This window comes from Pollachius pollachius (assembly GCF_949987615.1).
Source record: "Pollachius pollachius genome assembly, chromosome: 10".
Lineage (NCBI taxonomy): Eukaryota > Metazoa > Chordata > Actinopteri > Gadiformes > Gadidae > Pollachius > Pollachius pollachius.
The window spans coordinates 20,658,092-20,672,990 of NC_136943.1; the positions used below are offsets into that span (position 1 = coordinate 20,658,092).

The 14,899-nt window shown below is 45.9% G+C and overlaps 2 protein-coding genes across 2 annotated transcripts; both read right to left on the reverse strand.

Annotated features, from left to right (window-relative positions):
- Window positions 1-218: 218 nt before the first annotated feature.
- fnta (farnesyltransferase, CAAX box, subunit alpha) lies at window positions 219-6,619 on the reverse strand. The gene is made up of 9 exons (XM_079744395.1): window positions 6,479-6,619; window positions 5,808-5,893; window positions 5,434-5,548; window positions 4,756-4,860; window positions 3,971-4,097; window positions 3,196-3,344; window positions 2,700-2,762; window positions 1,726-1,891; window positions 219-1,319 (listed from the first exon to the last, which is right to left on the reverse strand). Exons 1-9 carry the CDS (start codon window positions 6,604-6,606, stop codon window positions 1,167-1,169), a joined length of 1,092 nt encoding a protein of 363 aa, XP_079600521.1. The 5' UTR covers window positions 6,607-6,619; the 3' UTR covers window positions 219-1,166.
- Window positions 6,620-7,025: 406 nt separating this feature from the next.
- Window positions 7,026-14,375, reverse strand: aup1 (AUP1 lipid droplet regulating VLDL assembly factor). The gene is made up of 12 exons (XM_079744661.1): window positions 14,172-14,375; window positions 13,296-13,433; window positions 12,542-12,692; window positions 11,718-11,905; window positions 11,205-11,277; window positions 9,679-9,752; window positions 9,082-9,148; window positions 8,538-8,640; window positions 8,319-8,456; window positions 8,060-8,202; window positions 7,712-7,800; window positions 7,026-7,377 (listed from the first exon to the last, which is right to left on the reverse strand). The coding sequence occupies exons 1-12, from the start codon at window positions 14,210-14,212 to the stop codon at window positions 7,332-7,334; spliced, it is 1,251 nt and encodes a 416-aa protein (XP_079600787.1). The 5' UTR covers window positions 14,213-14,375; the 3' UTR covers window positions 7,026-7,331.
- Window positions 14,376-14,899: the final 524 nt, after the last annotated feature.

The window sequence follows — 14,899 nt, forward strand, 5'->3', positions numbered from 1 at the left end:
CCATTCAATCATCAAGACCAATGCTTGTTAATATGTTGATCAATTTATTGTGCTACATTATCATTAACCAAACACTGTACAGTCCTACAATTTAAAACAAAACCATTTGTGTGAGCACTTCTGCTGTGGAGCACAATGACAGAATTGTGGGTCTTTTCTCATTCAGCTAATCCCCCGGAGTGAGTCAGAGGCAGACTGTCACTTATCATTTAGGCCTATTGGCTGTCAGGGGGGCAGGAAAGGAATTTAAACGGATGTTAGTCAAGATCACCCAAATTCCTAAAATGTATGTCAGACCTTGCCAAGTGTACGGTAGAGGCCTACTCGGTTGTGCTGGTCCATTTTAAACGAACCTCCCGAACATGAGCATGTGGAATAGAACTCCCAACGTAAGTGGGCGCAAGCATTCACCACTATGGTGGGATGACAAATAAAATACATAGAACAGGTGCAGTTTGATCCATGATAGCAGGGAAGCAGTAAACTAGGCAGGATAAACTACTTGCATCGTTTATTTCTGCTTTCTGCTGCCGTCATGCAGCAACAGCGCAACCTACTGGCGCTAGTGCGTCATCACCTATCAACAGGTGTGAAAGAAAAATACATTCAGCAAGACGAGCAGGTTACATTTTTTTAATCATGTCTTTTTACAATGCAGGTTATTTTGCTATCAAAGCCCAAACACAAACACAGCTCGTCTAGTTGCAATTCACACACAAAGCAACGCATCACTGAGTAACAGACTCTTAGAAACCGTCAGAAGTCATCCTGACCGGTCAGACCAACATGCACCTAAACACTTAGCTTGTTCCACTTTTACCGCTCCTTTTTTATTACCGTTACACAGCCAGTCAAAAGGCAGTTGTCCAATTAGATATCTTCCTCTTAAAAGGCGGACCAGTGGTCTGCTGATCCTTGACAACGTCGTAGCGAACTTGATGCGTTTGAGTCCGGTTTGAGTCTGGGTCGACGCTATCGGAGTGCACAGGGACACATCGCAGTAAACTTGAAGCTGCGGCCGCAGGGTTATTCCCAGCCACGGGGTGGAGGATCACCAGGACTAGACTATGCTGTGGACCGGACTATGGTGTGGACCGGACCGGACTGGGGACCGGTGTGGACCGGGCCGCGCTACGGACCGGAATATGCCGTGGACGCGCAGAGGGTTAACTCAGCTCCTGCTGGTCGGCAGCATCGCTGGAGGCGCTGTCCGCCTGGGGGGCGGCGGTGGGGCCGTACTTGCTCTCCAGGGAGCGGCCCAGAAACAGCCAGTACTCCCTCCTGATGGTGTCCTTCACCTGGGCCAGCAGCGCGCACACCTGGCCACGGGGGAGACGCAGTGAGCGGGGGAGATAGGGGGAGAAGGGATGTTTGTTTAGTGAAATGTGGGCAAAGCGTTGCCTCACTAAAGCATAAAGCCGCGGTGCTGCTAGATGTGTGCTGTGACGTCCTTCAGGTAATCAGGCCACTTAAAAACACTCAAGGCAGAGACTCGCTGGAAGTGGCCCTCGAGTCGCACCTGTTCCCCTCAGCGGAACGCGAGGTGTTTTCGTGTCATCTGAAGTGGGTCGCCGTGCCAAGGGGTGGGCGGCGGGCCGCTTGTGATTAATGAGTCGAGTCATTGTGCGTTTAAGCTCCCTCTATATTCAGTCCATTTATAATGACAATGTTACACTGTGCACCCACACACACACACACACACACACACACACACGCTGGCAGTACCTCCTGGGCCTGGTTGAGGGTGGCCCTGGTGTTGGTGGTCTCCAGGGAGTCCTCATAGCTGTCCACCAGGAAGGCCAGGAGGTACGGAGAGCAATGGGTCTCTCTCAGCTCCAGGACGCGCTCCAGGAGCCCGGGGTGGGACGACAGGCCCCGGTCCTGGAGGATCCTGGGGGGGGGACGGGTCAGAGGGGGAGAGCCAGGTCAGGGGGGGAGACACTAGGTCAGGGGGGAGACACTAGGTCAGGGGGGGAGACACTAGATCAGGGGGGAGACACTAGGTCAGGGGGCAGACACTAGGTCAGAGGGGGAGACACTAGATCAGGGGGGAGACACTAGGTCAGGGGGGAGACAGTAGGTCAGAGGGGGAGACACTAGATCAGGGGGGAGACACTAGGTCAGGGGGGAGACAGTAGGTCAGAGGGGGAGACACTAGGTCAGAGGGGGAGACATTAGGTCAGGGGGGGAGACATTAGGTCAGGGGGGGAGACACTAGGTCAGGGGGGGAGACATTAGGTCAGAGGGGGAGAGCCAGGTCGGGGGGGGGAGACACTAGATCAGGGGGGGAGACATTAGATCAGGGGGGGAGACACTAGGTCAGGGGGGGAGACACTAGGTCAGAGGGGGAGACACTAGGTCAGGGGGGGAGACACTAGGTCAGAGGGGGAGACACTAGGTCAGAGGGGGGGGGGGGGGGGCGGTTCGTATCGCTCACTCTTCCAGACCCGCTCCAGTCAGGCAACATGTTATAAACTGAAGCTGAAGGCGTTGCTGGTCAACGTAACGAGACCGGCGCTCAGGGGAACATTTATCACTGATGTGAAAGTTAAAACGGAGTCCCACTTTGAGTCCTGATGTGAAAGTTAAAACGGAGTCCCACTTTGAGTCCTGGCGCCACAGTTACCAGGACTTCAAACAGCCGCCACACAGCTGCAGACTGGGAGTTTGTGGGAGCGGGAGTTTCCCTTCAGGCTTACCCCTTTAGATAGTTCCACACGCTCTCGTTGTGCGGAGCCTTCCGGATCTGACACAGGCAGTACCTGGGAACACAACGCAAGAGAGGGTCGTTCAGTGACTCACCTTCATTAATGAATCACCAAGTGTATGATCAAATCATACGGCAAAGTAACCAAGATCATGTCAAGGAAACGTAAAAACGTTTGTTCCATAGAAAACACAACTAAATTCATAAGACACAGGGTAATAACTTATCAGTGATCCCATTAACACTTGTAAAGACTACCTCTCTGTGTTTATAGAAATTGGGTTAAGATTATGCACCTCCACTCTTTGGTCACAAAAAAAATCCATTCCCCTGTGTTTTTGATTTACTGTGGTCATTAGTTAGCTACTACCCCCTGAACTCCTCAACGAGCCTTTGTTAGCATCAATTGAGGAATCCCAGTAGCCGAGTCGAGAAGGCGTTGCCGTGGGTGTAACAACACGACGAGGGGCTCGGCGGTGTCTACTCACTGGACCTCCCTGTCCAGGATGGCGGGGTCGGAGTAGCCCGTGGTGTGGGAGATGACGAAGTGCCTCTGGTTCCAGGCCGAGTTGTTCCTCACGTCCTCCTGCAGGAGCCTCTCCACGAACTCCAGCTCGCTGTCCCACAGCTTGTACTCCTGGGGGACGGTCAGCAGCACAGGGTGAGCCCAGCACTCAGTTTCATTCACCGGGTAGAGCAGCCATCCACTAAGGGGCTGATTGTGGTCCCACGTTCACGCAACGCAAGGGGGTTACGGACCCGTTACGTCCTTGCGGACCCTCCTCGCGTCCACCGGACGTGCCCCTCCCAAAAATTGTAACCTTCCGTCGAGGCGACGCAGCAGCAAGGGCGTTGACTGGTCCACTCACTAAAACCTGATGCAGAACCCAAACAAGTTCAGGACTGCGTCGAAGCATCTGCGTGGTCCTTGCGTTGCGTGACGTGGGACCATAATCAGCCCTTAAGGGGCCATCGACTAAGGGGCCGGACATGTTAAGGAAAACAACCCAACAATAAAAGCGCGATCCAAAGGTCATCTAACACAAAGACAAATGTGAGGGACAGCCCCACCTGAATGGGTGAATAATGTGTTATTTCAACAGCCTTTTAGGAAAGGATTTTAACCAAAGTGAGTTACAATGATTCCAGAGACAGTTAATCATTCTCTGATTGGCTCAAATTGGTACTGGGTGGCGACACTTAACAAGTAAAGAGTGGTTGACTTTAGCACCAGGCAGAAACAGGGGCGGCGCGCAGGCGTACCTGGATGACCCACTGCCGGTGCTGCCAGGCGTGGTAGTTCTTAGCGTCTTGACTGAGAATATCTGCGATGAACTCCAGCTCCTCCGAGGGGTCGCTGAGCCACTCCACCACCATGCGTCTGTGATGCCTGCAACCACAGGTCTGAAACGTCAGATTGATGTTTGGGGTCGCTGGTCTTATTTTATCAAGACCTGGGAAATCTGGTGTACGACATGAAACTTTTGGGCGGGATGTGGCTCAGGAGGTAGAGCGGGTTGGCTTGTAGCTGGAAGGTTGCCGATTGGATCCCCGGCTCCTCCTAGCTGAGTGTCGAGGTGTCCCTGAGCAAGACACCTCACCCTAACAACTCCCGACGAGCTGGCTGTCGCCTTGCATGGCTGACACCGCCATTGTTGTGTGAATGTGTGCATGAACGGGGGACTGTTAGGCAACTGGTTAGAAAAGCGCTGAATAAATGCAGTCTATTTACCATTTACTTTATCTTTATGTAAAACACTTCTTATAAAGCAAAAGTTTGCTGTTTTAGTTTACTTTTGTCAAACCATGTCTTTATATTCATAGTCATCATATTCACGTTTATAGTCACATTTGTCCACTTTACCTCTTACGCCATAAATACTTAATGCTAAAACCCCATAAAGAATCAGCGCATGTCAACGTAATTGTTTAAAAATATTGCGCTCCCTCTCTGACCGACTGCACTTCAAGCCTGCACTCATCAGAGGATTGCAGCGGTGGATCAATCAACAAGAGCCTTCCTGTCAGTGGGTTTGGGCATCGCTCACCACACTTGGTAGTTCTTGGGCTGTTCCTCGATGATGGCAGTGATGTACCTCATCTCCTGCCTCAGGTCCTTCTCCAGGGCCTGCAGCAGCACGCGCCTGTAGTGCCTGGTAGGGGTGGGAATCACAGGGTACCTCACGATACGACACGCAAAACATGGCCCGCGATATTGATAATATCATGATACAGCGATTCTGCAATAATCAATTTATTTTTAAATAATCATATAACGAAGAATACATAATGAGTTTAAGTGCTGGATTTCCGTCTTTATTCATGGTCCAAACTGAGTTTTTCAGTTACTGACCTTTGGTTAGTTAACTTCCGTTCAAGTGTAACCTCAAGGAGCAGGGGAATCTGTTTAGAGTGCCTTATTTTATTATTGTAATATCAATATTTGTGGCGATATTTCCTGTCTAACTTTTCATGAATAAAGCATAAAAATGCAAAAGAAATTCTTATAAATGAAAAAAAAAAAAATCGATATATATTTTTTACATATATCGATATTTGGTACCAGTGTATCGATTCTGCTATGGCACGAAGAAGGACGACGATATATCGCTCTATCGACATTTTGTCCCAGCCCTAGTGCTTGGCGTGTCTGCAATGTGAATAGTTGTGAAGCATGATTTTGGTTACACAGGGACCACTTTGGCTGATATTGTCAGCATACTCACCAGACGGTGTAGTTAGCAGCGTTCAGCTCAATGGCCTCAGCCGTCAGGGTGAACGCCCGCTCACTCTTCTCATCGTTCTTCAGTAGTGCACGGAAATAATCAAACACATCAGTAACTGCAGAAAGAAATGAAAGACATTAAGGTTATTAACATGGTTATCCTGGTAGTTTTTGTGAGTGTTGGTGCTGATCTGCATGTTAAAAATAACCTTATTGTTATCTCAAATATAAATGTGAGATCAATTAATTGACACTTTGGAAAAGGTAGCACGTGCTCTAACATTTGAATTAGGTATATATGTCTTTGTGATAGGACTTTCCATCTCATTGGCCCAACTTGCTGTTCCAATAGTATGTTTCAGGTGCAGTATTTACACTTGTCAGAATAGGCGATCTTCACGACGGGGTTCGGTCCATCGTCCTGGGGAACGGGCTCCAGGTCCGACCACTCTTTCCTGTCCCTAAAACACAAACCCAACACCAAAGTAGCGGTGACAAACAAGAAGGTTATTATTTCAATTGAAAAAATATATATGTTGGTTATATTGAGAAGTTTTAGTGTCAACTATGAACAACAGATAATCACTCCCTTTTATTTAATAGTCCTTAAATCTTGTGAAAAATGTCATCCACACAGTGCTACTCATGTATTCACAAATAGGGTAGGGCTGTTAGGTGTTGCTGAATGTATTCAATGTGAACATGTGTTTTTTATTGCTGGGATGTGAACACTTCATTTATTACGTTACTGCTGAGATGTGACGACTTTATGATTATTAATTTACTTTTTTGCTGAGATGTGAACACTGTTTACTTTATTGCTGAGATGGGAACACTATTTATTTGCTTTGTTGCAGCGATGTGAACACTATTTGTTTACTTTATTGCTGAGATATGAACACTATTTGTTTACTTTATTGCTGAGATGTGAACACTATTTATTTACTTTATTGCTGAGATGTGAGCAAACGTCAGGTCGTCCCTCACCGCTAGCATTAGCAGGCTAGCCATGCAAACATTTACACTCTAAATGAACCAAGCGTTACCTGTAGAATAAATATCGAAAGGAATCATGTCCGTAATCAAAATCGGGATTTCTTTCGAGCTCCACGTCAAAGTCCTTCTCTTCTTTCAGCACTAACGCTTCATTCGAGCTCGCCTCCAGACCAGACATGGTTATCCACTAAGCTAACCGCCTCTGTGTACAGTGAGCGGACCTAGGCGTCACTTCCGCAACGCCACTTCCGGTATTTCATTGCAGTCCTCTTTATTCATTATTATGCAGCACATTTAGACAATGTTTTCTTAAGCAGTAATGAAAAAGCTGTCAATATTTGCAATTTCTTATGCTCTATAAAATACAAACCCGACAGTTTCCTACATAGGAGTGGAGGGCGGGGTGGTGAAGTCCTCTACCCAACTGACTCGTATGCATCATCCGCCCACCGCTAATTGTCCATTAAGTAGCGCAGTGGCGGATTGCATATGTACCAGTTAGCCATCTCCATACTACTAAACTATTGAAACAATCTATCAAAGATCATGCTGTAAAGAATACAATGCTGCACTCTTATTTAAGCAACTTCTTAAAAGCAAGGTCAAGCTGAATTTTATTGTCATTGACAATTCTGAACATTATAAAAATAAATAGATGATTCACAGTCGGTGGATTGTAATACAAATTGTTATCAAAATTATGTCCAGAATGAAGAATTAAAGACATGCAAATCACCATTCAATTGACATATACATTTTCCTAATACCCATTCCACAGCAGTTATGACAAACAAAATGTGTTGACATAATGAGTTTGCCATTCCAAGAACACAGCTACGATGGTGGATCGTTCCTTCGGATGGGCTTTCAGAATTGGCTTGACCAAAAAAAAAAAAGAATATTTCAATGCGCGTCTTCCTTGTCCAGTCCATATTTCTCGATGTATCGGCTAGAAGAGAAAAAATACAAACTTTTACAAATTAAACAAAACCTCAAAAGCATTACATTTAGGGGATTTTGATGACACTTTTATCCAAAGCGACTTACAACCATTCATTCACACATCCACAGGGTGACAGCCATCTCGAACCAGCAACCTTCCGGTTACCAGCCAACCCTCTCTACCTACTGAGCTACTGTCTCCTACAGCCCAACTATATTTAAGCATGGTCTTTCTATAGGACCAGAGTCTACAACATAGTCCTAATACATCTCCAGTGAGCCTCATCAGTACCACTGGTCACGGTGGGCTTGCGGCCGTCGTACTCCTGGGACCAACGTACCTTCTTGCGTAGTTGTACAGCGCGTCTTTACGCTCCTGCAGTGACATGTGTCGGTCGGTCGGTGATTTCCCAAAGGATTTGGCAACGGGCTGCAAAGGACCAAAGGTCGGGTCAGTCACATGACAACGTACAGCTGGATAGTTATTACTTCATCGTAGCACGATACACTGGTAACATCAAGTTAATGTAGAGGACTTGGTTAATATGCATCCATAGCTAAGAGGAATGACTTGGATGTTCGCCTACATAAAGTGCCCATGGTTATATCTGTTCCAAAGGTGGATGGTAGAGTAAAGTTAGTCAGTCACACTAATTCTGAATATTTCCCTGAACCAAAAAGTGTTGGACCTTGGCAGTGGGCTCGTATGAAAAGGGGGAGGAGTTCAGGGATGAGCCGAATGAGGAGGCTCCGGCAACGCTGGCTTCCAGCGCAGAGTCCTCAGAGAGCTCCAGGAGGTTGGTGATCGTCGTGTCCACACAGTTGGTTTTGACTGCAAAAGAAGGCCAGTATTCAGTTGCAGTTGCTAGAGCTTAAACCTACGATATCATCAATTTATCAGCATTGTCCAGCTTCATATTGTTGTGGGCTGCATGGGGCGGTACATACCCAGGTCTCTAGCGATGACGTTGAGCGGGACATGGGGCAGGACGTCCTTCACCTGCTGGGCCATTCTGATGATCCTGGGCTCCTCCGTCCCCAGGTTCTGTGCCATGAAGCCCCTGGCGATGGAGCCGGGTCCAACACCTGGATCCACACAACCAGAGGGCATCAGCACCCCATCGTCCCACAGTAGAGCCTTCTCTGTGGGCTGGTGGGCCACATTACCTGTAGAGGTCTGTGGTGGTCTGTGCCGGTTCCTCTTGATGTGTTCAGCCTTGTCAGACTTTGTCACTTGTGTGGCGGCCACACCGAGCTCCCTGGCCAGAAGCTTAAAGGAAAGCACAAACCCCTGTGTATTAAGTACCGCTTCATGCATTCCATTTCAATGAACTTGTCCTCTAAAAGGGGAATAATGCAATGCCACAGTTTTCTCATCATATTCCGGTTACGTATCCAGGTATGATGATAAGATCTTTAGAGACAAAGTGAAGTTCTATTGATCACCAGCTTTTAGCTTGGGTACGACACAGCAGTCTTAAGCCTTTGTGGAACTTCAATTGATTCAGCCTCACCATACCAACAATGTCTATACTCGTCAGGAGACACAAACTTCTGCACTATCCAAATTGAACTTCCCTAAAAATAAATAAGAAATGAGCAGCTTGTTTTCGATATTGGGCCCTGGAAATACTTGCAATCCCATTAACGGACAGCCAATTCGCCAAACATATATACAGCATTTTGCCCAGATCCCCACCCAATACTTTACCTCCTGGATTCTGCTGGCAAACTCTTGCACAGATTCCCCTTCTTGTCTCAACACAGGTGGCAGCCAACTAGAAGACACCAGGACAGAGAACACATTTAAGCTGTAATCATGGGATGGGATGGAGAATAAAAAAGTATATATTTATTAGTGAAGGGAAGTGATTTGAAACCTAATTATTGAGTGTAGTTATTGAAGACACCACAAGAACTAATGGCTCATAACATAAACATACTTGTTTTACGTCAGATTGAAAGTAAGCCATACGCGTATGCTAGACCAGTTCAATAAGCCCAACCAAGTTTTCTGGTTCAGCAAGTGTTGCCATCTTATTCATGACCTTAAACATGAAACTGCCACCACTGACATCATTTACCTAAGAGTGCTACACCTTCAGATTACACAAGCCAACCAAATGTATACAAAGGAAAGGCTTGGGATTATTATGGCATTACTTCAGTAGTATAAATAGGCTGTTTCAGAGTGCCACTCTGCTTTTTTATATCCAGCCTGTGCATGCCCTTAAGGTATAGTGATGCGGGACGTGATGTGGAGATAGAAGCCGTTGCCGGTAGAAATAATGGAGGAAATATTTAGTACCTTACATGATACACTGTACATGGGACAAAAAAAGTCCACAAGAGTTCCATGAGCCAACTGGAATCTGGTGTGCTCTGTAGAAGTGAGGAAAACATTTAAAGCCAACGGAGAAGATGGGAATGATTATGCTGGATAATAATAAAAACAGTTAATCTCCAAGGGTTTTGAAAAGGAGGCATCCAATGAAGAACAACTAATAACATTTTCATTCTTAAGAGTTTGACATAATTCAACCCCATATTTTGACCAGTAGGTTTTTATAAGAATTTGACTGGAAAACATTTATGTGGGCTGGATTCTGGACCTTTAAACTAGCAGGACACAAAGAGGGAGGGTGAATGGAACTCCCCACAAGGCTGTGTGCTTTGGCCCCCATTATTTATCCCTCTACACAAACATGCGTCTGAGAAGCTGTGACTAGTTAGTCGACTCCAGGACACCAGACCAGCCCTGGCCCGGGCATCGCAGACTTTATCAAGTGGTGTGAGCAGTCCTCTCTTCAATTAAACATATCCAAGACAAAAGACATCACTGGTTTTATAAGACATGCTCACACACATGAAGTCACATCCATTAAATGGTACGACATTGGAAAGGATGCAATCGTACTAATACCGTTGGACAAATAATCCACTCAAAACTTTGAGGTAAATTGTGAAGCAATGTGCAAAAAGGTTGGTTTTGTTTGAGGAAACGGTCCTATTTCCGAAATTGATCAAACCATGACGGCCTAATTCTACAGTGCTTTTATTGAGTCGGTCTTATCTTTTGTGTCGTGGTTTGGATACTCATCTTTAAAAGGAAGTCGATTATCTGTGGTGAATCGTTAAATGTTTGAGTAGGCCGATCGGTGAGTCAAAGTAACCCGGCGTCTCTGACCACCAGGCAGTCACAGCGGATCACCGGCTTCACTTTACACCATCCACCCACTGCACAGTGAGATTCAGCCTCTTCCTTCAGGGTGAAGGTTTATGGTCCAGATGCTGGACTATACTTATAACCCAGACGCTTTACCAGCAGAGCCAGAAGGATTATCAAAGGTCCCCATCACCCCGGCAACAGACTTTTTGTGACCCTCAGGTCGGGCAGACGCCTGCACTGTCACAAAACATGCATAGAGAGACTGAAGAAAAGTTTTTCCCTCAGGCAATCAGAGCCCTGAACTCAGTCACTAAGTGATAACGGACAAATGCCCACCAGAGCAGAACACTGTATAATCCCCCAAAAGTGCAGAACAAAGCGGTATAGCAGATAGTGTTAAAGCAAGATACAGAAGCTTATCCATTTTAGTTTTTGTGATGTGTGGAACCTGAGAACTTCTATTCGTTACCTACTGTGTTTCAATTTAAAAAATGTGTGTCAAGATGGACACCTCAGATACTGCAGGCTAAAAGTAAAGCTACCTGAACTACAACATAGCAAAGTGTCTTGTAGCGATAATATAGCATCTGCTAAAAGCGGTGACTTGACACATTATTCACGGTGTTAAACAGGGGGATTAGAGTTACGCTGTTAAATAACTTTACCAGAGCAAGCAGCGGCCTGGTCACCCGCAGGGCTACGGGCTGAATGCGATCAGTCAGTGAGAAAGGCCAGGAGCTGCAGGAGAGAGGAACGTTTCTTGTGAAAAGGCAATGAAATGAAACCATTAGAAAGAGATGATTGTGTCAAAAACAAACATGGCACCGATCAAAAAAAGATGGAGAATTTGTTGAAATACCCCACAATGTAGCAAGGATGTCTGATGTGTTAATTATTCATTGTTTGATTTCCTTGGAAACGTCCAATAGCTGTCGTCATTACTGATAATAGGATATGAGATTAAATGTCCACACCGCATGAAATACGCAGTTCTCATATCACAATACCCCGTCTCATAATCCTTCTCATATTCAGCGTGTAGGAGGAGATTTGACAACGCAAGATAGCAATTACCCTGCTGCGGATTGGTCTGATTGGAGCGTGTGAGGCACGCAACCCAAATCCCACTTAAGGAGCCCCTAAAGAAACTCTCGGAGCGAGCGCTGGGCGGCCCCCACCTGAACTTGAGGAGGCCGGCGCGCCCGTTGGTGGTGTCTTCCTCTGGGAACAGGAGCAGGGCTGGGGTGCCGTCGGTGGAGCAGTACCTCTGGAGAGTGTCGGCCAGGGCCGTCTGCCCCGGGGCCGAGTGCATCTCCATGAAGCCCCTGGCCCAACACACGAAGCCTGTGGAGCCTCCCGTCTGGGGCTGGGGGACAGAGAAGGGAGGGCATTTAGACCGCCTCTTCTGTCGTACAGAGAGGACCATTTGAAAAGAAAGCAAATGTACGTTCCCCAGTCATATATCATTTGTTTCTGCTTACAGTAATTAAATGACTATTAAAATCAACAGCCCATTAAGAATACACTTGTTGAACTTCGAGTAAGCCCATTGATACGGTATACGTCAGAAATAGTGTTTTTACAAATAAACCACAACCCTCACGTCTCCAACATAGACCTCTGAAGAATAAGTCTCATTTTGAACTACACACTTTTTCCATCTAGTTTCGACCGGGTTTTTGAATTGTCGTTGCCATTAAAGTAGCATTTATAATTGTTTACTACTTTAACGGCACCGACAATCAAGGTGTGTAGTTCAAAACGTGATGCAGCTTTTACTTCTTCACCACCTACAGGGTGTGTTATGTGCGATCTTTAAAAAATCCCATGTTATTCCCAATAGACATTTGACCGAGGGAACCGGGAGCCTCGGAGGCGGGACTTATTCTTCAGAGATCTATAACCCTCCGAGGACGTGTGGAGCGGTCAGTAGGGAGCTGGGACACTATTGGAACACGGCCCCAGTGGTACATTGTTAATAAACAGTGTATCAGACACTCACGGTGCTACAGGGGGTGAGCAGGTTGAGGAGGTTGTGGTCGAACTCAGTCACGTGGTTACATATGTACAGCTTGGTATTCTTGTCTCTGGAGAGCGGATCCTTCTGTCTGACATGCATTCCCAGCACCAAACACATGATCCTCACCAGAAACCTGTCACGGACGGCAACAAGTGAGCAAAGCAATACGAGTCCTGTTTGAATCATAGCTCCAAGGAGTGGGACTTGGTTTACCCCTGTCCATTCCACCTTTAAGTGATTATGCTTCCTGGTACATAAGTGCAATTACCTTTCCTGCTGTAATCAATAATAATTCATACATTAAGAAATAAACATTATTCATTTCGTTTTTTTGTTACTTGCATTGACACATAAAGGAACAGCTCTCACAGCGAATGTCAAGCTCTACTTTTCTTCATTCTCCTGATACAATGTTCGAGTGAGTCTTTATGGATACCACATGTTTAGATACAGACGTCGTTCATTCCTAATTTTAAAGGACGATGAAATGAAAGTCAGATGGAATTGTGCCCGTCAAATAAGTACTTAATTTATTCAACTTTGGCTTCCATCTTGAATCGACGTTGACATCCATCACATGTCTATTGTACAAACTCCACATCTACCGTTTAGATTTAAGACACCTACAGAGATATAACATACCGGCACAGATGACTTCAATTGATGATAATGCAAGACTAAATTAATGCCATGTACACCTACGGCATTTGAATTCAGGCGATGTTTTAATAGGTACCTTCTTATAAAACTTTCAGGAAGAGCACAGCTAACCAGGAACACATGGACCCCGATGAAGATCCGCAGTAACATCAAACAAACACCAACTGGAGCGTAGAGGAGGACCAGAAGGAGGAGGAGTCCATCTTTTGGAAACCTGCATCATAAACACGATGGCATCACTGGACATCCAATTGATTCATTTCTAATCATTCATCTCGTGTTTGTAGCGAGTTCAACTACTTTACCTCATCCATGTAAGCAATCCTTTTTAATATATTATTTACTTGATCTTGTATTGTTGCTGCTATGTGGCTGTTGAGAAACCAAGCCTAATATTTGTATTGTTGTGAACTTGTACAATAAGATGTAATAAAAATAATTCAGAGGTCCACGTAAAGGTCCACGTTACACTCCTGACTGTTATAAGACTCAACGACTTCAGATTCACTTTGACCAACTTTCTTTATGAGGGGGTTCTCATGAATACGTCCTCATCCAGAGCTTTATCTGGACTGAACCCCAGAATGTGTCTAACCCTAACCCTCATCTAGGGCTTTCTCTGGACTGAACCCCAGAATATGTCTAACCCTAACCCTCATCTAGGACTTTGTCAGGACTGAACCCCAGAATGTGTTGTGCCACCGGCGAGCTGATCCACGAAGAGTGTGTGTTGACGTCAGCACTGACGGCCAACCAATAGCTCGTCAGAATAGCTTTGATAGCTACCTCAGTGTAGCCTAATCACAGTTTTAACAGATACGTATTGCATTCTAAGAAAAAAAACGACAGTCCTATAACCATTCTGTGTGGATAAAAAAGGGCAACAGGCCACGACAGTACTTTTTTTTGGGGGGGGGGCAGCCAGGTTAGATTCAGACGTTAGCTTACTCACCGACGAAAGTCAAACATGTCCTGGATCCCCCGGGACTCCATGGCTGCTCAGTGGGCCCGCCGGGCGACTACCAGCTCAGGAAAAACACGCTGCTACCGAGAAATACAATCTGCTTGGTCATTATTATGAAACCAACGGGTGGCTGAAGTCTAACTAGCTGGTCGAATTGGTTTCGTTTGTTTACGGGATGTTGCTCTCCGTCGTCCCGAGGATATCCGTTTGGGCTGCAGCGACCTTTCAGAATAAAAGCCCTCTCTTCCCCCCCCCCCCCCCCCCGCTCGACGATCGGAACAGGAGGACTCCGTTGCCCTCTCGTGGCGGTGTTTAGCATCAGGAATAACATGTATGGTTGGAATTGTCCATTTAGATTATGGACGGGGTATTCATCACCATGGACCCGTGTTCATACTCAAAATCACACGTTTTAAAGAAACCCTGATGAAAAGCAGTATTCCGGTTTCATGATATGGATTAGAAAATTCAGCAGGTGGCGCTGCTGTTCTCCTGATGAAACTGCAACATCCCAGACGCACAACAAAACAACACGTCAACAGTCTTGAACGAATATCAATGGAGAATGTTAATGAATTTAGAGATTTAATGATACACTTTTGTAATAATGGAAATCGGTGTGATAATATCAATGTGATTTGTAAAAATATTGTGGTAAATTGTCTCTATATTACATATTCTAATAATAAAGATGTTTGCTTTGTTTGGAAACACGT